The 23,621-nt window shown below is 40.8% G+C and overlaps 2 protein-coding genes across 2 annotated transcripts in view; one reads left to right on the top strand and one right to left on the bottom strand.

The window, feature by feature from the left end:
• Positions 1-5,391, bottom strand: part of PIGK (phosphatidylinositol glycan anchor biosynthesis class K) — a 68,380-nt gene extending 62,989 nt beyond the window's left edge. Inside the window, exons 1-3 of the mRNA XM_080406932.1 lie at positions 5,237-5,391; positions 3,534-3,587; positions 1,203-1,294 (exon numbers count right to left, since the gene is read on the bottom strand). Of these exons, the coding sequence (XP_080263058.1) occupies positions 1,203-1,294; positions 3,534-3,587; positions 5,237-5,326 (236 nt within the window). The 5' untranslated portion in view covers positions 5,327-5,391. The remainder of the gene's footprint in view (positions 1-1,202; positions 1,295-3,533; positions 3,588-5,236) is intronic.
• A 3,317-nt stretch (positions 5,392-8,708) lies between these two features.
• Positions 8,709-23,621, top strand: part of AK5 (adenylate kinase 5) — a 113,708-nt gene continuing 98,795 nt past the window's right edge. Inside the window, exon 1 of the mRNA XM_080406916.1 lies at positions 8,709-22,202. Coding sequence (XP_080263042.1) covers positions 22,143-22,202 — 60 coding nt within the window. The 5' untranslated portion in view covers positions 8,709-22,142. The remainder of the gene's footprint in view (positions 22,203-23,621) is intronic.

Below are 23,621 nucleotides of genomic sequence, written 5' to 3' on the forward strand. Positions count from 1 at the left end.
ACAGATGCTTCTGAATGAGATGTGCAAAAACCCTGCCATATTTCTGCAGCTTTCAGCCCCACAGTGCTTAAGCAGTACATTCCCTTAGATTTATAGCCCCTCACACGCTTCCAAAAATTGGGTTTCAACACCCCCTTTAAACAACCAAGAAATCACTCTCTCTCTTCTTTTTAAGAATAAACATAGGGAACAGGATTATACTGCCTTTGCATTCACAGTTGAGTGGAAGCTGACTGGGGACTCGATACTATGGTTCTGGACTTGGACAAAAAATTGCCATACAAATTTAATCGGGCAGAACATGCGCTTGGCAATGATGAAGCGGGCCATGTTTCTTTAACCAGACATGCTGGAGAAACTAACATTAAAAAGCAGGACCACCAGGATTCCCATAGAAGGCTATGGATACATATAGCCTACTGTTCAATGGATCTTGGTGCCCGAAATTCACTTCCACAGTTGTTACAAGTAAATTGCACTCCAATGCATCCAACTGCTGGATGGAACTGTGCCAATACCCCTACAACTTCCAGGAAGACCGTAACCAAAAGACACTGCCGAACAGTTTAATCACCTTCCTAATCCTGTTGTCAAAGAAGGGATACTATTTTAACCATAGTTAAAACATAACAACTATTTTGCGCTGTTGCTAGAGAAGCACAATTTGTATGGACAAAGTTTCTGATTTCTCAAAGAACATCAGGCAAAACGGATTTTTCAAGGCTACTCTCAATGTGTAGGAGCTGCTTTGTTCAGGGCCTTTAGAGACCGTCCATGTAGTTGCAGATGTGGAAGTCTTACATTTTACTGCAGTTACAGTCACTAACATCTCCACACTGAGAGGAAATTAAAGTACAGCAGAAGCCATATCTCAGAGTAGTATAGTCATTGCTGAATACATTCAACAATTTTCACATTATGCTTTCACTGATTTACTAAATGGTACATGTTAGTGGGCAGATAGCGCCTCATGTTTTGATTCTAATTAGCCTATTCCAACTGGAAGTTTTATCATCTAACTTGTTGCTTTTCCTTTTCAACACTATTGCTGCACTTTTCAACATACTGATGTGATAACATCCTTCCTTTTTACTTTTACCCAGTTAAACTGAGAAGAGAAATTTATTTTTATATTGCTTCAAACAGCAAGAACACTTCAATAGCACATCTCCAAGGAACTGTTTTCACCAGTATTCCCTCACCTATCAGGAATGCCCAGTCTCTTGACACTTCTGTATACTGAAAGCGTATTTGCCACATGACGGTAATTAAACCAGAATCGAGATGTACACACCTTGGGGGGGGGAAAAAAAGCATATTAAATAGAGTAAAAGATACAAATTGGCCTGGCACATTGCATCAGAAGACCGTGATTAAAGGAATATCAACAAACTAGTAACAAATCAGAAAGAACATAGCAACACCAAGAAACATGACATAAGCTATATAAATCTTTGTTGCACCAAAGCAACAAATATAAATGAAATAAAGTTTTTTAAAAAAATCTTAATATAGTGACTCATGAAAAAATTATCATAAACCCCAACTAACTACAGAAAGCGGCACTTCAGGGAATAATTCAGCAATAGTAAGTGGATAATATATTTTTTTTCATTTGCTTTCCCCACATCAAATGGAGGAAAAATCAAAGAAAGAGTTCTCACAATAGCAAACCCATTCTGGGAGCATCCTTGCACAACGGCATAAGCGAATTCATGCAGAAGTCACACACATGGGAAAATACACTGAGGACATTTGCATTTGAGGAGTCAAATACAATAAAGCAGCTAAGTGAGCTCTAACCAAAACCTGAATGCAAATTCTCAAAAATCTCAAAGGAGTTCAGGTTCTGCTGTTCTAACAGGTGAAGGGCTGGGGAATCAGCCACTCTTGTACTTAAAAGTATTGCCTACGTCAGATACTATTTCATCCATCCTCAAAAGCCTCAAACCAATGAGATTTCAAAAACCTTCAGAGGCAATGTGCTGTAGCTCCTTACTGCAGCATCTTATCATTGTCCTGAGTTCAATTTCAGTTTGCTGTTTTGTTTGTTCCACACCAAGGACAGCAATTCTCCTTTGGAGACAAATTTCCTTTGCTTTTACATGTCTTTCAAACAAAGGAAGAAGCATTTTAGAAGTTACTTTAAAACCACAAAAGTAGAGAAGCCAGAACAAGCATTTGAGACAGTTTTTTTACTTGTTCAGCTTTAAACGTACAGCTCTAATGAAAATAGAAACATCTTTAAGTTACGCTATGTAACGTCTTTCTCTCTAGCCTTTTCATAAAAAGAAATTAGTAGTAGATTAAGCAATAACAAAAATTCATCCTGAAATGATCCCCTTGAGTCTTGATCATTCCATCAGTTAGGAATTCCAAAAAAGCCCACGGGAATCACTCCATGAGAACATTCACTCTTCAGCAAGATTTAAAGCTCTGAAAACGAACCGTGGCCAATCTAGCTGTGACATTTCAAAGTATTATCATCTGCCCCTTTCCTCCATTACCTCCCTTACCGCACGGTGGAAAAATGCATCTATGCTCTAAATATAGCTATTCATACTGCAGTGTATTAATTCAAAGTACTGTATGAGGTGGGATTGCAGTACGATCCCAGGCTTGAGGTGCCTAATAGCAGAAAAATGCTCCTTATTTTACTGGCATTAAAAATTAGCAGCAATTGTTAAAATGATTAATCATGAACTACTGAAAAAATATAACCAGCAAAGAATCTGTTGAGGACAGAAAGTACAGGTCCCTGGACCTACTTTTCCATCTTCTTGCTGTGTTTTATGGGTACTAATAAAAGCACCTTTTTGTTAATAGCATTGAAGTAGTACTTGGTATTTTAATAGTTTCAAGTTTCCACACTGTAGAATATAGAAATTATTCCTCCTAATTCAACTAATTACTATTATCTTTCCTTTTATGTTGCTCAATTTTTGTAGGTGTAAAACAAACAGCTGCTGAGCACTTACAATAGTGTTCTGAGACAAATTATTCATCAAGACCTGAATTGTGATTAAGAACCAATTGTGCAGGATGATTCAAAGGTAATAAAAGATTCGTGGCAGAGAAAAAAAAAAAATAAGAACAGCTGATAGAAACATTATGTTGCCTAAATTTATTCTATTCTAAGCCTGTAATCACCAGTTAACCGATTGAGTAAGAACAAAAATCAGAAATAAACTGTACCTGTCTGGTCAAAGAAATACACTTCTCTGGTATCAGAACTACACTTTTGTTCAATATGCAGTATGGTAATTTAATTGTTTTAATGCCATCAGAACTTTTGTTTTATGAATCCTGTCATGCAGCTAGATGTTCTGAGTGCCTGAAATGCAGTCATACTGAAAAGATGATTTTATTATAGTGTAATAGGTCTGGAGGCACCATTTCAAATATATTTATTTCCAAGTCTTTATCTTTCCACTTCTTTCAAATTAACAGAATTCTCAGTGACTGTTGCAATTATGGCTCTTGATGAAAAATTGTCAACTTTATGGGAAGAGAACAACCTGGACCATGCTTACCAAAACTGCCCAGTTATTTGTATGCCCGCTTCTGAAGAATTGTTCTGCTTGATCCTGAAAGATGGAGACAATGTTATATGTTTTTCAGCAATAAGAAAGAAATGACCGCTTGTACTTTTTGTTGTTTGCACAAATCAGTATTCAATGTATATGTTTACCACACCTTAACACTGAATAAACCTTACAAAAGCTTCAAGAGGTAGTTTTTCTTATTCTGTTTTGCACATTTCATGCAAGTTAACGGCTCCAGATCTTACCCTGAAACTTGCTAAATAACCAAGTGGAAAAAACTATTAGTCACTTGCACCTTTGTCAAAACAAAAAACAAAAAGCCCACACCTGCCTATTTCAAAGTACACTCAAGGAACAAGATAAAGTGATTTATCAACCTACAGTTTCCTCCTTAATAAGAAAAGGGGCTTGGATTACTTTCTATTTTCATTGTTCCTCTCATCTTTTCAAGAGCAGGTAAGTGAACCTGCAATTTTAACCCATTTTAAATCTAAGATGAGTACATTCACCTTCAAAAACCAGGAGCCATAACTATAATAACTTTCTCTATAATGTGTTCTTCATAGTCCCCACTGTGCTTTGCAAAGGAGCGGGCCCTTTGTCTTTAACAGATAGCATAAATCGGGACACAGAAAGAGGGTGAGACTTCCCAGAAGTAAAGCAACAAGTCTGTCACAGCACAAGAATTCAGGCTTACTGATTCTTAATCAGACTGTCTTAACTCTGAGGGGCACTGGGCAGATGATGCTTGTGGCCTTACACAAAAAAGAGTAACAGAAAAAGTGTTTCTTAAAATATATGTAAAGCATGGTGTACTTCAAGTAACAATTTGCAGTTTAATCAGTAATCCAAAGACCCTACAAATATTTATATTGGCTATTTTTTGTCCTATTTGTAGTTTATTTCAAGTATAATCATTTGTTAATAAAGCAGAATACAAAGGCAAACAACACTCCAGATGCAGTGTGGGTACCGTGCAAAAAAGCGTAATTAGTTAAATATTAAATTATCCCGCCTAAAAAAACATCGCGAGCTCCTCCTCCTCCTCCTGCACGCCTCACAGCTGCGAGCAGCTCAGGGCAGCGACGCCCCGGGAGCGCGGGCGAGCGCCCAGCACCACCCCGGCCTTGCACCGGCGGCTGCCCGTGCGCACAGTGCCCGGCCACCAAGCGTCCGGCGAAGGCACACAGAACACCGGCTACTGACAGCCGCACTGCGCAGCCGACGAGGAGCCGAGTTTCAGACACCCGCAATCGCCCTGAGAGCCTGGGCTTTTTCCAACTCGAGGCGGTGTCAGCAGGCCAGCCTGCCGGCCGCGCCGCGGGCACGTGCCGCCCCAGGGCCCGCGCGGGGGACCCGCGGCCCGCGCCCGGCGCCCGCGGGGCAGCGCGCAGCGAGCCGGGGCCGGGGCAGGGCAGGCACCGCCCGGGGGAGGCAGCGCGGCGCCGGGCACCGGCCGCTTGCCCGCCCGGGACGGCCGCTCGCGGGCCGCGCCCGCCGAAGCCAACGCGGCTCCTCCCCGGGCACCGCAAGTGCCTCGGGGCAGCCCCACCGGCGCGGCCCCGAGAGCGGCGGCGGAACGGGCTTTGCCTGCGGAGGGGAGATGAGGGGAACCAGCAGCACAGAGCCTGCGGCGCGGTTCAGCGCCGCCCGCCCTCTCTCCCCGCCGCCGCTCCCACCAGCTTTCGTACCTGGATGCCGCTAGCGAGCGCTGCGCCGCAGCACCCCAGGAGCAGGGCGGCGGCGCGGAGCCAGCGGCCGGCGGGCACGGCGGCCGCCATCTTACCCCGCCTCCTCCGCGGGGCCGCGGCCGCCGCAGCTGCCGGAAGGGGGCGTGGCCGCTGCGCATGCCCGGCACCGCCCCCGCGCGCTTCCCGCGCCCAGCGTTCGCGCCTCCGAGAAGCTTCTCGGCGCCGAGGGGAGCGGTGCTGCCGAGCTGAGCCACGCCGGGCACCTCGCCCCCTGTCAGTGCTCTCTCGAGCTTGCCAGCCCCTGGAGACCCTGCTTTTTACATTCGATTTTAAAGAGCTGAGGCAGTAACATCAGCAGACCTCACCACTGCCCTGAGCATTTCTGTTGGTTGTGTCTCTGTGGCGAGGTGCAATGCAGCCCTGCCCAGCCCTTGTCCATCCCTCGGATGGGCCCGGTTGGCATTAGAAAACACCATGACGGTGACCTCGCATCTCACCATCGGTTTGGCAGGCCCCTGGGGGTGTAACAACAGCCGTTCCAGCTGCTTCACAAAAACGTGCTGAAATCACTGGGCCTTGTCACCACAAGGGCAGGGCATGCTGAGGTGTGGGATGAGGGTGGCCTCAGGCTTTGGTGGCTGCAAGGCAGAGCTGTCTCGGAGCAAAGCAGAGTACTGGGGAGAGGGGCCGTCTTTGGTGGGGAGGAGAGGGGGATCTGGAAGTAGATCTTTTTTCAAGATGCCTTGCTGTAGCCTTGCCTTTGGTACATACATCCCTCAGCCGATGAATCTTCAGGTTTCTATTTCAATCTGTTGAACCTCTTTGTATGATCCTTTTACTCCCACCAACTCATCTTGTTGCTACCTTACTTCAATTGCCTGATGTCTTCCATTAGTGAAGATTCAGAATCTGCCCCAAACCATGGAAGCTGTTTCCTACTCTGTGTACTTGTCATCAGTAATGACTTTCTCAGACAGGAGCATATTTCTTCGTATTGATGTTGGAATTTCAATAACATCATGTTTGCTGTTTGAAAGCATCACTGGTTTCCTCGATAAAAATCATCACTTGTAATTAGATTGCCTTTTCTTTTTGTGCCTAAAGCTAATGAACTTAATCACTTTCGAAGACTATAGCCACCAGCCTCTGTTGTGTCTGAACACATCTCCTGTGTGAGCCTTTTATGAACCTACTGAGAAACATAACAGGCATCTGTGTCACTTGGTGCCTGTTTGTAAACTGCACTGTCTATCTTGCTCCAGAAAACTAAATGTATTTAAGATTAGGGCCAAGCTTAAGCTTTTTCCTTGCCCTTTCAAATGCCTCCACTTTGGGCTCTGATCATTCTCGGATGTGTTTAAGGTGTGTGAGTAATTCTAAAGGATAGGCAGCTGTCTTTCACAGTGTGTACTCAAAGCAGTTTTATAAACTGGTGAGTTGATCTCATGTACTTTGACTTGGTTAGCTCCTCATTACCTTTCAGCTCCCATGTGGAGTTGGTCAGGTAACATGGGACAGAAGGTCTCAACCTTTGACTGAAATTCTTTCTGGTAAGCTTCTTTGCTCTTTGCATTTATTGCAGATATTCATCCTTTATATCATGCATCTTGGTCAGCAGCTTTTCTGGTAGAAATAACATCATCAGCTGTGTGCTGATGATGCATCTTTGAACCAGGGATAAGTTGTGATGTTGTACTGAACGAAAACTTAGGTCAAATGTTACAAAGATGTAACTTCAGCTTACCAAGAAACATTCCTGACGTGAGACGTAACCATCATCTTTACTGTGAATAAAACTTCAAAGCATTCTATTCACTTAACTCCTGAATGTTCTGTAATTTGTGTCACAGGTGACCTTAATTTTGTCATTCTCTGGAATACTAGACTTTGTAGTTTCAGTAACATTCTTTTAAGGTCACTGCCTATGATTTGCTACATAAGAAAAAAGGTAATGGAAAAAAAAATTAAAAATTTTCTGTCATGTAGCATTGGAATGATGTAAACATACATTATCACTTACAGACTGTCCAAGCAGACATCTACTACTTCTCCTGAGCAATTAAGAACTGTAGCAAATTTTCCTTACATGAAAGATCATTTGTAGTGGATGAGACATTTAAAATACTAGGTTTCACCAATTATCAGAATAATTAAAGCACACTTGTCCCGTCAGTATTGCCGCTATTTCTCATGGGTTGTATGTAGTTGGTTCGATCTACAGGAAGGTTTAGCTGGCTCTTGATGTAAAAGCATAGCTACAGACTCGTCAGTCTTGTGTCACATGCTGTCTGCTGCAATGTGTGAGCAATGTTTGAATCAACTACAGTCACACTGCAGGGTGTTACTGTTACTCTTCAGTTGTTGATGTTCAGGTCATATTGCTGCCTTTCCATCTCAAGGCAGAGACAGCACTGAGTCAGGGCATACTCAGTTATCACAAGCTCATTGGAATAGTCCAAAAGAATGGCCATTATTCCCTCTGACTTATTTGCTGTGTAATACAGTGCATAGTTCACTTTCTTTGATCTGTCTCTGGTTTGCCTTCTGGATTCCTTCAGCCTGCTTAAGTGTATTTTGTAACAAATCTATTTCTTCTTCTACTTCTGGCTTTTCTTTCCTTAGTGTCACAGTCTTTCACAGGTGTTAGTATTCATCAGACATGCATGAGTGCGCCAGGGCTTCAGGCATTATTCCTGGAGGTGGTATCACTTCCTTTTTTTTTTTTTTTTTTCCCTAGTAAGATAGTACCAAAAGCTTTGCCTTCTTTTTTTTCCATCTTTATTCCCTTAGGCAGCTCTCAATACAGACCTCGCTTCCATGCCTGTACAGGATTTTTTTGGTCTAGGAATTAAGCTGTATGCTGCCTGCTTCTGTTTCTTCGTTCTGCTTTGTTTTCATGCTAATCACAGTATTTTCGTGCTCTTGAGTCTCTTTAGCTTGACCTTTGACACAATGTTTTCTTGTACCTCATGCTGAGTAATTAGAAAGGGCACCAAACATATATCCTGAAATGATTTGTAATTAAAACAACTGTTTAAAAACCTGCTGTAACTGCAACTGGTATTGACATTGGTGCACATATTGGTGCCCTTCCAGAATCTTTCCTCCTCCAGCAGGTTGCCTGGGCCCTAATCCTCTATACCCTCTAACAATGGCCCTCTAAGAGCCATCTGCCAACTTGTTCCTGTCCATCATGGAGCAAACTAACCTAGCCTTCCTCTGAGGGTGGGGCAGCAGTCCCAAATGTAAACCTGTAAGCTCCTACAACAGGGATTTGTGCCTACTAGAGTTTACCTGACACTTTTTGACCACAAAGGGTTTTTTTCTATACCAAAAATACCAATTAAGTATCTCTAATTTTGTTGGTATTAGCCTTGATTATGTTACCTATATGTATCATAGTGTATGTCTTCTTCCTTCTATATTCTCGATCCTCACTCTGTGTTTCTCTAAGAAGAGAGACTCTAAGTTTTTATCAGACTTGCATGTACTGGTTGATAATTTTCTACTGTAGAAGATAAAGGAATGTATCTTCTCTGTATTTATTATGCTTCCAAAAGAAAAACGAAAAGGAACTCTTGCAATGAAGCACATCAACAAGACTGATTCTTAAGGAAACATCAATAATAGCTCAACTGTATTTACCTCACTAAAAAAATGCAGATTTATTACTTTCTTCATTTTGACTGTCAATACAATAGATTAACAAATCTGTACTGACCAAACAAGTCTACCACAGTTTGGTATCTGAGCTGATAAAATGGCTGTCTTCAAATATGGAACCTGAATGAAACCACAGTAATCAAATTAATGATTGATTGTATTCATTTGGGATTTTTTCCATTTCTGTTAGGGGAGGACTGGCTTGACTACTAAATGTTTGTACCTTGAAAAGATTTGGAATAGCAGAGTAATACTGACAAAAAATATGCAAAAAGACTATGGTGAGAGTAATAGATGCAGAACTTCCAAAGGAAAAAACCATGAAGTCCTGCTTCTAATATTATTGAGCTGAAACAATTGCATTGAATTGTGTTTATCAATAGATTCTTTTTGAACACTCGCTAAACACATTGGAACCCACAATTTTGTTCATCCATAGCATCAAGTTGCTTACCTCTACATCAGAATCAAACTAGACAATATTTTTTACTGTTATTTACAAAGTGAGATTATAGCCATCCTTGTTTACAGTGCCTTTTGAGACCAGAACACAGGCAAAAACCTGGAAACTTACAATGAAATTCAGTTGACATTTGTTCTTAATGAATTAACCATCTACCTTGTCATTGGTTCTGTTCTGTCATTAATAACACAAATATCACCAGGCATGGAGTTTCTGTAATGTTGAATTGTGTAATAATCCAGTATTTCATCTAAAGAAGACATGAGGTTACAAACTATTCCAACAGCTTATACTGTTGGTAAAATCAGTAAAACATGAGAAAACAAAACATGAAAAAACAGTGGCAGCTTGTTTACATAGTTTGTTAGGTACAATGTCAGTCATGAAATATGAATGCACATCACATTTGGTCTCAGTGCATCAATATTTTTCTCAACAGAAAACAATGCTGAAAACTGCTGTCAAAGCATTCTCATTTGTTAAAATAACAAAATATGGGGGAAAACAGCAGTAAAAAAAAACCTCCAAAACCTTGTATCTTTTTAAAATTACCCTCTCCATTGTATTTTTCCACTAATATTTAAAATGGGTTCATTCTCAAATAGGAAATTCATGGGCTTCTTGATTAGGAACAAGGTAGGAATCTTCATTAAATTGCCCTAAATAAAGCTAAGTTTATAACCATAGTTTTACTCTTGATTTTAAGCAGTGGATGTAACACATTGTGCCTTAGAAACATTAAGAACTCCTAATTTTTATTTCACTACTAGTTCTGACATCTCTATGATAGATCTGTCATGTTGCAGACACACCAAGTATCTGAATGTCTCAGGAAAGTCCTCCCTGTGGTGACTGAGCTGAAGCAGTCCCAGCTCTGCTGTTTAAATTAACTCAGGTAAAGGGCCGTGTTGCTGATGGACTCATTTTAGCTCCCAAACCGTTACTTAAAGCTACTGTGTGTATTCTCAGACTGCTCTACAGCCTGCAATCTAAATATATCCTTTTGTCTTCCAAGTAATTTTCTTTATTCGCAAGCAAGCGATTTTTACTCCATTGAGGACTAGTCATCAGCTGTATGAGAAAACAAACGCCTAAGTTTTGAAAATTAAAGGCTGAATGAACGCACATCAGCTTTAGCTGAAAAAATACTAGATTTAATATTATGAAAATTTTATTAGAAATAAGATCTACAGTGAACACTGAATCAACTTTAAAAAAGGTTACTGATACACCAAGTACAATAACACTGATTAACATTAAATATTTGAATAGTGACTAAAACTGAATGTAGTAACTTGCCAGAAACGGTTATGTAGATCACTGTGTGATGAATACTGAAATGTTACTAGAACTGATTAGTGGAAGATTGCACTTGAGATGCAAAATTTAAGACAAGTCCAAAAATAGGCCATTAAGAAATTTAAAGAAATGTTCTCAGAGGAAGGAACAATTTAATTTTTAAAAATGTAAATATGAACAATTATTTCTGTTTTTCCAGGAGTTATGGTGTTGAGTAGATCAAAACAGCCCGAAATATTTTTAGACAAAAGCTCAGTTGTACTTTTTAGAGCAGCTGCTAGGCTATGAAGAAAAGTGGCAGTGGATCAGCAAACCTTAATGATTTCCCTGACTACTCAAACCGTATAAAGCAGAGCATCTGGTTCCCTCTTTGGCTTCATTTAGCAGGACGCTGTAAAAGCTGCTCTGGATCAGGTGGAAAGTACTTATGCTGAACTAAGCATGGAGTATCTGTCCTTCGACGTACTATAAAATCTGACTCCATGCTCTTTGAAATTTTACTTTTAACCTATTTCTTCAAGCACATTTACTGGAAACTGTTCCCAAGTAGAAATGCCAGAATAGCTTCATATATTGAAATCATGCTTGGGAGCCAGATTTTGCTATGATTTATAGAAATGCAGTCTTGCTGAAATTTCTGTGCAAAAGCTCAGTAAAGGGCCTTTTCACCATTACAGTGCTGGCACTCAGTGCAAGGTGGAATTTTACTTAAAAAATTAAATGGACTTTTGCTAAGCATAAAGTCTGGATGAAACCAAATAACACATTCAGCAAGAAAGTTAACTGTTGACTAAGCAATCCCCCAAATACTTTCTTTCTTAAAAGCCAAATTGCATGGCCTAAGTTGATCAGTATATTGTGCAAACTAAGAACTGCCCACACAAGAAGGCATTCAGTTACAAAATCTACGAAAGTTTTTCTACATTGTTTTGCAACACTTTCATGAATAAAAAAATCCAAACACTTTCTTTTTACCTGTCTTTATCTTTGTGTTAAGGAGTATATCCTGATGAGATTTTTCTAACGGAAAGAGACTGTCAAGAAACAGTCCTACATAACAGCAATTACCAATACATAAATATGTGCCTGTCATTTCTATGAATTTGTCCTGCTCTATGACCTGAACTAATTGTTTTAGCTGCTAAATATATATTACATGAAATTGTAAAAGCTACATTTACTGCAGTTAATGACCTTTTACATTTTAAGATAGGCATTTGAATTTACATGTTCATTCAAGGTGATTGATTTTTATAGGGAGAAAAGACACCAATAAGTCAATCAGTTTCAATAAATAAGTGCCTTAATGGATGCATTTGCAAAAGTATTATCTCAGCGAAAATCACCTTCCTGCACTTTTAACTCTGATAGTTATCACAGATTTCCTAAAACAAAATTTCTCTTATTATAACATTGTGTAAGTGCTGGGGAAAAAAAATCTTGCACTTTAGCTGCACATTCATATTAAATACATATCTCAAGGAAATTATCTATATATATTTACCAGGTACAAAAATGTGTGCTCCATTTGTAGACTGTAAGAATTCCAGATTGAAGTTTCACAAACAGTACCTTTAAAAAGAACAAATTAAGATTATCCTTTTCAGAATAATGAAATCAAAATCATGATGCAAGGTGAAGTGTACATAACGTTACTTGCCGCTTAACTTTGGAATAAAAATTATAATAATCAACTTTTTAAAATATAAAAATAATAAATGCTTTGCGTGTTTACAGCACCTCTCACTGAAGGATCTCAAAGCATTCAGTGTTAATTTCATGTTATCTTGAAACCAGGATACTTTGAAATTCGAAAATTTGGGGTGTGGCTACTATGTATTCATTTTTCTCTCATCTGATTCTGTTTGCCTGCATATTTCTGCAAGATAAGGAAAACAATTTCAAATTTTTTTGCTTGTTACATATTATCATGTTATGAGAAGCATTTTTAATACAGATTCTTTTCCATGGATGGATTTTTATCACAAGATTCTGAAAGAGTATTTAAAATTAAGGAGGCTGAACATATTTTGCCTGCCTTATATCCTTAGCTAGGAACCAGAACAATATAAGCCATCTTTACCATTTCCTTCAGTAATTCTTTATCTAGTTATGATCTAAAATTGCCATATTGGTTTTCAGATCCTTTTGTGAAATAAATTCATCCATTAGGCTATTTATCTGCTCAGAATTCTAGAACCCAAATGTATTTTCTCTCTCAGAGGGTATCTTCCTAGGTTCATAAATGAAAAATTTGTTTTGGAAAGGGAATAGTCTGTGTGTGTATTAGTAGTATTGAATGGTAAAATCAGTCTTTTTCCCAGAAATTGTTCATAATGCGGTTTCCATAAAAGAAGTCAGCTAGGAAAGCTGAACAGTCTACCTCTACAAGTCATGATTCTCTTTTCCCTAGCCCAGAGGCTGAGGGAATAAAGTTTCAGCAGAAAGCCAGGAAAATGCAGTAGAATATCATTAATTGTCAATCAACTTACATAGAACAATGAAATGTCAGCTACGCTACAGGGTAATTTTAAAAATTCTGTCCAAAACTGACGTGGAGGTGATTTAGCTGTATAATGTAGATAAAGAAGTAATTTAAGAGATCTTTGAATATTCAAATCTTTTCCAAATAGTACCAACTCAGCTGTAAGCCAGCAACAAAAGAAACAGTGAAGACTGTAGCAGAATACCTGAAGCTGATCCATTTGTTATCCTGTAGTGGGTTCATTCTGTATAAAAAACAATGAAAACAAAACATCAAAGGAAAAGCTAACCCAAGAAAGGATTACTTTCTTGTTATTGATAATAAAGTGATTTCTGATTTATCAGTAACAAAGTATTCAAACACGTGGTAAAAATAACATCGTAGTTTCTCACTGTCTCAGTGTAGTATAAGAGCTGTAAAAGCCATTTTAAAGACTGCAGACTTCAAGACAGCCATACTTTCAGATTTTGTAATAAATCAGGACAAGGAATATATTAGTGGTTCCATTTTTATAAGATAACTTCAATAAAAGGAAATAAAAGAAACTGTCAAGGCTTGCATTGTGAACCCGCCAAGGTCCAGCATATACAAGGAAAAACACTTGAATCATGTGATCATTTTTCAAATACATGAGTCAAAATAATATTTTTAAAAATTCCTGAACATTTATGGATAAATATTAAAACTGCAGCCTCAGAGTTTGTCACTTGTACAGCTGTGTCATTTTCTAGTAACTTGCCTCTTGAGACAACGAGTTCACACAGGAGCAGAACTTTGTAAGGAGTTCTCCTGAAAACAACTATCCATAACAACCTTCTCCTGACCCCTGCCTTGTGCCATGGCCTCAACACCCAGCTGGGGTGTATTTGCTTTCCAGAACACAATTGCCTCACCTCTTAAGGGACAGCGGTAAGACAGGGCCAAGGGTCCTGTTCAGCTCTGCAGTTGAACAATGACTTAGTTTTATTGGATAGCATGGCAGGAAAAAAATGTCTTTGTCATTCAAGAAGTGCGGATGATTATTAATAATGTCAAGTGTTAAAAACTATTTGGTATCAAATTATCCGATATCAGGCCAAACTCTTCCATTCAGCCAAAAGTTTTCAACCCATGCTTTGTTGAATCTGAGTTCAAGTTCAACCATCTTACGACAGTTTCATCAACTGTTCTGTTATCTTTGCTAATAAGCCATCTGGCAGGGTGTCGTCTTCTACTGAAAACAGGTGTTTGATCCAATTCTCATTTGTTATACTGTCAAGAAAGCATTCACTGAAGTTAGTGACTAAATTCAGGCAGTGTTCTTGCACGTCAGCAGAAAGTCAGGTTGAATTTCGAATTAACATTAAAACATTTCCATGGTTAAAACATTTGCCAGTTTCTCTCATGTCTCTCAACTAATCCCATTGTGTCTGAAGACGCAATTTCTTTATCTTGTCCTTCTTCTGTATTCTGATTTTTATATAATTATTATGTAATATGCATACTTTCATCTCTATATATTGCCTGTTATTCATGGCAATGCAAGAACAAAAAGTTAAATGAATGAGTTCAAGAACTTTAGATCGTTGAAAAATTACTTCTGTCAATCAAAATTAAAATTACTCCCACAGAAAAAATTGTTCCTTACAATAGAATTCAGAGTTGTGAGCCAATACCTGCCTAAGTTACAGTCCTCCTGGATTTAAAAAAGAGGGTTTGGACAGTCATTTCCCAGTTTAATATGAAATAAAAAAATCAAACAGAGCTTTAGCTCTAAAGAAACTAAAATCTTTAACAACAAAACAACAAATACTAGCGGCTGGCTGACATTTTGACAGCTACTGCTTTGTGGTGAATACTGAATACACACTGAATATGGAAATAGGTGACTCTTCACTTTTTACCAGAACGCTACAGTTACGGCCATGTTCGCTCTCAACAAGAGCACATGCCAACATTATTCCATTGTGAACCCTAATAATAAAAAAAGGCTATATCACAAACCACGATTTTTTTCTTAACAGTTCGCTTATTCTTTGGCATACATGTGCAACCTGACCAAAATTAATAGTAATTTTGTTTGACTAAGTGAAACAAAAGTCTGTATTTGTAAATGTCCTCTGGGCCCTTTTCTGCCTGAAAAAGGCCCAGTCGGGAGCACTTCTTGACCCTAGGTAAAAAACCCAACGTGATATCAAACTAACTGGCACCTCTGTAAAGACAGAAGTATCAAAAAATGTTGAAGGTTTCTCAGTGTGAACAATCCTTGAAATCATGATATGACTCTTGTAAGCCCTGCATATAGGAAGCTGACATTACTTTCAATTCATTTAGATTTCTATCAAAGAAAAAATCATCAAGAGGCTTATTTTTTCAAGAGCTGTACTTTGTATCAAGGTGATTTTCAAGTAGGGAAGATTTTCACTGTATGACTGAATAACAGGTTATAGAAATAATGTTGTAAGGCACTAGTCCATTATGCCACTGAAATAAAACCCAAATGATAAGTAGCAGGGGCTCATACTTTCTAAGAGTCTTACGCCTTGTAGCATTCCCAAGACAAAGTCTAAATGCTGTGCTTGAATTCTTTTCTATTCCCACCACCACGCGCAAGTCATTATTCAGGTCAGGCCTATTTTATTAACTGAATTTTGCTGTGTTTCTTTGTAGATTTATTTTTTTTCTACAGCTACCTGAATTTTCTTAGTTCATAAAGAATAAACACAATGAACTGAAATTGCTTTATTATCAGTATCTATCTGGGGACAATTCATAGATTAGAACCTTAAAATCTGTGGTTGGATCCCTAGGATGAAAAGGCAAGGAAATGAAGACTTCATTGGAAAAAAATAGCACAGCATTTCTAAGTCATTGAAAATTCAGTATCAAATTATTTGGAGCGTTTATTAATCAGTTACTGAAAAATGGCAACTGAGGAAAAGAAAGTAATCCTCCCAAAGAGCAATTTCTGTAACATTGGGGAGAGGAGGGAGGGAATTTCAGTTTAACTGCCATAAAATAAAAGCCAAAAGGATGAGGAAGCTGTGACAGATCAGACTGAAAGTCTGTGTAAGCCCCCGGTCTGTTTTCTCACCAGTAGTGACCAGTCTTCTAAGTGACTGAGTTAAGAACAAGGAAAACCCCTACAGGATCTCCTGCCTTCCATCTCACAGAAGCTTAAAGACTTTCTGAGGTGGTAACCTTGAATTTATTAAGTTACATAATACCTGTACAATATCCTCATACTATCTAATTATGATGAGCCAGATCAATGATAAGGACTTCAATATGCATGATAACTGGGAATTATTTAAGAAATGCTAACAAAACAGCCAAAACACTAACAACCTATGACTGAAAAAGCACTGATTAAAAAGTGATTTGGCTCGAAAATAAAGATACATAAGAAAAATATCTATAACAAATACTAGAAGCTGCAAGAAATACATGCAAGAGATTTAAGAACTGTAAAAAAAAAAAAAAAACCAAAAAAACAAGCAAGGAAAAAAAAATTACATAAAACCCAATAGTCAGACTGGTGGAACAGAATTTAAAAGAGCTGGTTTTCTGAACAGAAGAAAGAAAAGGGTCTTAACGGCATTATCGGAATATGCTTGCATGGATGCAACAACAGCAATTGGAAGACTTCACTAAGTATTTCTGTTCTGTATATACGGAAATAATCAGATGATGTAATTATACCATAGGATGATGATGAAACATTCTCCATTACAACTGTAGTCAGCTAACCTTTATAAATAGTAGCCGCTAAAACCAACTGAATAAATCTGCGTATTTGGGTAAGTTTTATCAGAGGTTTATTTAGCTGGAAAGGACATCTTGGGCCTCTAACAACCCTTGAAATATTTGCATTCTGGGAATACGTTAGACCAGTACTTTAAAAGAGTGGTGTCGTAGGGAATTACAGGCCTGTCCATCTAAAATGTAACAGTGAAAAAATCAGAACTGGTAAGAACATACCGGAATGTAGTTTATATGGAATTTAAATAATGCTAGTCAATGCCAGTTTTTGAAAATTAGATCCTCTCAGATTTATCCCTATACAATTGTTCAAGAAGGCTTGTTTTGGCTGATGAAGAAAAAAGTGATGATCTGATGGTATTTATTTAGCACTGAGGGATATTTTGTTCAGGAAACCTGAATGAATCAGAATTAATGCACATGTATTTAATGAGTAATTGGTCTCAAAAGTGAAGTATAAATGAGAAATATTAAGTAAGTTTCTGGTTTGGTCCCATGGGAACTGTGTTTTGGCCATGTGCTGTGTAACAGTTTTATTGATTACCAAATAATAATAATAAAAAAAAAGAAAATCACTGGTACCAGTGATACTTGTCAGATAACAAAGACTAGGAAAGTGGTAACTCACAAAGGGTGCTGAGCATGCTGATCTTTTAGTAAATTGGCTGCAAGCAAATATATGAAGTCATGCATCAAAGAATAAAGAGCAGGTGTTGATCTTAGAGTCGAGGCATCTGTGTGAGAAAACCGTGGAAAGCAGAGCTGCTGGGAGCCTGCTAGATAACCAGCTAAAGGTGAACCCCATTGCAACACCAAGGCCAGTGCACAAATTCAGTCCATCGGTGTGAAAACAACAGAACGAGGGCTGTGAGGATGTTATAGGCAGGCTGAGTCACGTCAGCACCTGGCACTGGTGTGACCATTTCTGGAACAGTGTGTCCTGTTTGATGCCTTCACTGAAGATGCCTGTTGATAAATTGGAAAGAGTTCAGGGAGGGGTCATAAGAATGATTACACTGTAATTGGAAAATGAAAGCTACAGCTATGTAGCTTATCCAAACAAAGGTTAAAGGGTGACTTGATCACAGCATTATTTTTTTCTTCAGCAGATTGCAATCTGCATCCTCACACTTTTAAGCAGCACAATTGTCTTTCTTCCAGGTTTTATTCATGCTGGTGTCCTCAGAACTTACATAAACTTACACAAAATGGCAGTTCTAGGACACAGTGAAAATTAGATCCAGAAATTGGATTTTTCTAGGTAGATTTTTCACTATCTTTCAATTAGTGATTTAATTCACTTAAGTCACGTGTTTAGGTATCAGTAGAAAAGATAAAAAGATTTAGCAAAACGGAAAAGAAAGGGGAAGGAAAATAGCAGGTTTAAAAAAATGTTAACACCACTGTAGCAGAAGACTTAAAATGAAAAGTTTGTTTTAGCAATCCTGGATTAATTTACACCACACTAGGCTCAAATATGGGGCTGCAAGTAAGTTCTGCATTTACATTAAAATGCATATTATTTCTGGATCATAAGGATGTAATTCAGCATATTCTATTAAAAAGGCTGCACATAATTGTTTTACTTACAGAATCTACACATTCAAACTGTCCACATATCTCACACCAGCCTGTGTAGGCACATCAGTACAAGGGCATCGGTTCTGATTTAATAAAGACATTTAGCAGAGCTTGTGTGAAAAATGCCAGGCACTACTGCTTGAACAGACGCTAGACAAAAGACTAGAAGATGCATAAAATACTGGGGGATTCTGAAGTGATTTTTGAAAACATAGAACCTAATTAAGCTTTGACTGAAGGCTATGGGTGTTAGGTAATTGATTTTACCAAGAAGAGAAGGCCCAGAACAGCATATTCCAGCTGATCCCATATAATTTCACATTAGTTCAGATTCATGTCGTTACTGGAGGAACCAATGAGAATGGAATCAGCGCAATGGGATAGGATTCATGTAAGTTTTCAAGATGAATTTCCCGAAATATTATCATTTTGATAGCAAAATTTTGCTCTTTCTGCTGTAGTTTCTTCCCCTCCAGAAGAGGTAGGAGGTGGCAGAAGTATAACCAAAGTGATCCTTCAGCCTCACCCCAGTACCATGAAGAGCTGCCTGTACCTTCAGGAATTGGCAGTGCTCTGGGACTCAAATCCATGTTCTCATTTCTGTGAACTTCCTTTGCATCCCGTGTTCTTTTCCAAGGCAGTAAAACCACTTCATTTCCAGCCACACTCTTGATCAGACACTGTCAAATGACAGTTAACCTTCTAACAGCTGCCTTTACGTTACCTACACACCTGAAATGACAAATACCCCAGCTTTGTATGCCCGTTCAGCTAATATATTCTTAATCCTTTGCTGCCAATGTTCTTCAGAGCCTTTGTGAAGCATCCACCTGTGACCCTGTTTCAACACAGGGATTTTGCCAAAGGCAAACACATAACAGATCACTTCTAGAAGGAGGTACCATATTATTAGATCCAAAAATATCCTTTCCAGATACATTTCACACATTCAGTCTGACAGATTTCCTAAATGGCCATATTTTTGTCTGAGGCAGTAGTTTCTGCGACATAGAATTTGATTTTGTGCAACAAGAATCATATTAGCTTGAAATCACTCTTTTTTCGAACAATAATTTAGATGTGCATAATGATAATAGTTTTATGACAGAACAGTCAGAATTTTTATTTTCTGTTAGCATTATCTAACTGAGCAAAATGTCTAGAAGCCTACTGTAAAAACCAAACATGTCAGACAAGACTTTACACAAAAATTTTTCACATTCCTGAGGAGGATGCTATGGAAAGCATGTGAAAGGAAGTATTTTTCTCTTATCACTCCAGGATATTGGATGAGATACTAATTTACCTGTAAAATTGATTATATAAAAATACACATGCTGAAAGCCTATACATGGAATTTGTCTGAGACAATGATAATACAGATGAATTTTTCTGGATAAACTAAAAAAAAAAAAAAAAGAAAAAAGAAAAAAAGAAACACACAAAAAAAACCCACAAAACCAAGACCACAGCTCTGTCTTCCTGAATATAATGGCATCTTCCATTAGCCATCCTTAGGTAAGATCTTATTTCAAGAAAATATCTATTTAATTTAATTCAGTCTTCCTCTTGTCAAACTTCATTTAAGGTCTTTTAAAACCAATTGTCTCTCAGATCTTTTGATTAGGACTTTGGAGACTACCCTAGTTTTTACTCAATCAAAATGAAGATACTGTACTTTTCAATTAATTTACATTTGGATGTTTTAAAATCTTAGCAAGAGAAAGTAGGGTTAAAGCCACATCCAGAGTTCATGGGAGGATCAGAAAGACTGCAGATGAATGCTGATTAAGTTCTCCAGCAAAGACTAAAATCTTCCTTAAACATATAAGCAGTGCCAATTCAGTGACATTACTGCAGCTTCCCTAAGCGGACACCGCTGTATTCAGAGAAAATGGAACTGGAAAGGTCTTAAACTGACTAATCCCAACTACTTTCCAGAGATACTTCAGCTGAAGTGGAGACCAGGCCATCCGTCGGTTGACTGCTGCAAAGGGACGTTAGTGGCTGCCCTTCAGGTGGAACCTGCTGGGAGAGACTGGATGCCTTGCAAAACCTTTCCGTCCAATTTATCAGAATAAGATCCCAGCACTACCCCTGGGGCAGTGTTAGCAGTTTGGGAAATGGACAAGGACTGGAAGCCTCTCCAGGAGAAAGGAAATGGTCTTATATAAAAAGCTGGAGGCAGGGCAGAGGAAAAAGAGGGCAGCTTAACTACAGAAGCAGCAAAACAAGGAAGACGGCTGCAGCTGAGAGGGAGAAGCTCGTCAGACTGGTATTGATCCACAAATAACACACAAGGGGGAGAAGCTTCTAAAAAGACTCCTGAGAAGACCTGTCCTATGTCTGAAGAATACTGAGATACAGAAAGCTCGCTGTTTGTTCGTAAGCTTGCAACTTAGGTAACCTATTTCTGTTAGGCTATGCGTGAGACTACGTGGATGTTGTGTTACAAACTATCAGCAACAAAGTTAAAATCTAATTGGAACATCAGACTTGATACAGGACAATTAAGCAACTGAAATAATTAACCCTGACTTCCAGTATGCTACCAAGTATGACAGAAGATACCTCTCATGTGGCACTTCTCGGAGCACATCTAGAATAACGCATCCCATGTTGGGCTCCCCAGTAAAAGAGATGTTGATAAACTGCAGCGGCTCGACTGGACCAAGATGGTCAGGGATGAGAGCCACTGCCCTTGAGGAGAGGGCTCAGGGAACTGGGCTTGTTCAGCCTGTGGCAGGCTGAGGGGGACATCATAACAGCTCTCCAGTGCTGGTGAGGAGGTTATCATCAAGATGGAGCCAGGCTCTTCACAACGGTGCAGTGGTGGGCAAGAGACAAATTGAGACAAGGGAGGTGCCAACTGAACAGAAGAAAACGTTTTTTCTGCATGAGGCCAGCCAAGCGCTGGTTGCCCTGAGAGACTGTGCAGTCTCCATCCTTGGAGGTTTTGCAAGATGATACTAGATGAAGCCCTGAGCAACCTGGTCTGACCTCAGGCAGGAGCTGTCCTTGCTCTGAGCAGGAGACTGGACCAGCGATTGTCTTCAGGTCTCCTCCTGTGACCCGACCATCGCTGTTGATGAACATGAAGCTCATGAGCTATCACAGTTCGTGGCCTTTTACCAGCCCATAGCACACGAAATGCCTCGCTCTCCAGAACGCCGACAGACGATGCCGAGGGCAGAGCCCGCGGTGCCTTGGGAGGCGCCACCGCCTCCGCGCTGCCCTCGCGCACAGCCCCCCGCAGCCGCGGCCCCCCCAGCGTGCGGGGCGCGTCTCGGGACCGCACGGACAGACGGCGCCTCCCGGGGAGCCGGGTCCGCTGTCCCCCGGGGCAGCCCCGCCCGCGGCCCGCAGCCAGGCACAACGCCACCGCCTCCGCTCGGGTGCCTCACCGCAGGCACCCCCTGAAACTTTGCCCGGCAGCCTGCGCACGCTCGTCCTCCCCGCCCGGGGAAAACGTGCTCTCGCTGCCTCCGTGCAGCGAGGACGGGGAGGCGGGCAGCCTGCCTCCCTCCTCCCCCCCCCCGCCCCGGCTCGCCCGCCCGCGGAAGCCTCGCCGAGGCTCCCGCATTGCACCGCCGCTCCGTGCCGTGCCGTGCCGTGCGCGGGGCTCGGCGCTGCCCACCCGCGCCCCGCCGGCGCCCCCGTCCCCGGCTGGCGGTATGAGCGCCGGCGAGGCGAAGGAGTATCTGGCCCGCAGGGAGATCCCGCAGCTTTTCGAGGTAGGGGCGGGGGGCGCGTTTGGCGCCCCGTCGGGGGGGCGCTCCGCGCTGGGACCCCGCGGCGAGCGGCGGGGCTGAAGGTGGCTGGAAGGACGGAGCCGCCAGCGGCTGCGGGGCGGGGAGCGGCGCCGCGGGGAGCCGGCCCCAGCGCGGCCCGGGGGCTCCGCCGGGCTGGGCGCCGCCGGGCTGGGAGCCGCCGGGCTCGGAGCCGCCGGCCGCGGGGCCCCGCCTGCCCCGAGCCTCCGCGGGCGCGCAGGCGGCCGCGCCCCTCCGCGGCGCTGCGGGCAGCCGCGGCTGCCGTCCCTCAGCCGCCTGGGAGGGAGCGAAGTTGGGTGTCCGCAGGGCAACGGGCCGCCGCGGCGTTCCGGCGGGGGCTGGCTGCCAGGTTTTCTCCAGATTTTCGTCGGTCGGGGAGAAGGAAAAACCCGCAACTGTTTAGTGGGGGTTTGTTTGGCTTCCTGCGAGTTACCCGCTGCTAATGGTTGATAATCACTTCTCTGTGCAATGTGGATTATTTTTCTCCCCCCGCTCTCCCGAATCAGACATCCTGCCATCTACATAAAAGACACACACACCGGGACACATAGGTGTTTTCCCTGGTCTGTTCTGGAGCCAGGCGTTTTTTTAATGTAATTGGAAATTACAGGACATAGACCACGCTGATGTTTTACTAACACGTTTACAATGTGAATGGTTTCACAAGAGATGTGGACAAAACTGTTTTTCTGTAGAGGCTCGAAGCCTGAACTAACAATTTTTAAGAATTGATGCGTATCTTCTGTGAAAATACATAGCCAGTTGCTGTGATCATTTAAGTAGTATAATAAGGGCATAGGTGCGTACAAACAATAACCGATTTTATAAATTCAGTTGGGTGTAAACAACAGTTACTGTATAAATGTAGACAACAAATAACTGAGCAAATCCTGAATCGGAGCTATTTATGTTTATTACTAATACCAACTGCGACTCTCAAGTTAATTTGCACAAAAATTAGGATGACCACAAAGGAACAGAAATCATCCTGAAAGACATTTATTGTTAAGAGAAGGTTGGATGCAGTTGCCTTGTGGAGAAGATGATGACTTATGTATCACTTTGTTAAGGAAAATCAATTACCATGCGTCAGAGGAGGGCCTGACATTTCTCCCCATAATGCTCATAGGTACAATGGGTACAGAGTTAAATACTGCAGGCAGGGATTTTCTAATAGCTGGGAAATTCCAGTCAATGAAATCTGGAGGAACCTTTGAACTTGGGGTTTGGGTTTTTTTTCCAATATCCAATCAAGAAGGTAATTAGAGTATTTCTCTATTTCTCGTGATCTTTAAAAATCTTTTTTTCATTATTTGTGTAAGCATTGACTCAAGAATATGGAGAAGATACTTGTGTGTGCATTGCTCTTTAAGGAAAAGATAC

Source organism: Falco punctatus, assembly GCF_963210335.1.
Source record: "Falco punctatus genome assembly, chromosome: 11".
NCBI classification, from domain to species: domain Eukaryota; kingdom Metazoa; phylum Chordata; class Aves; order Falconiformes; family Falconidae; genus Falco; species Falco punctatus.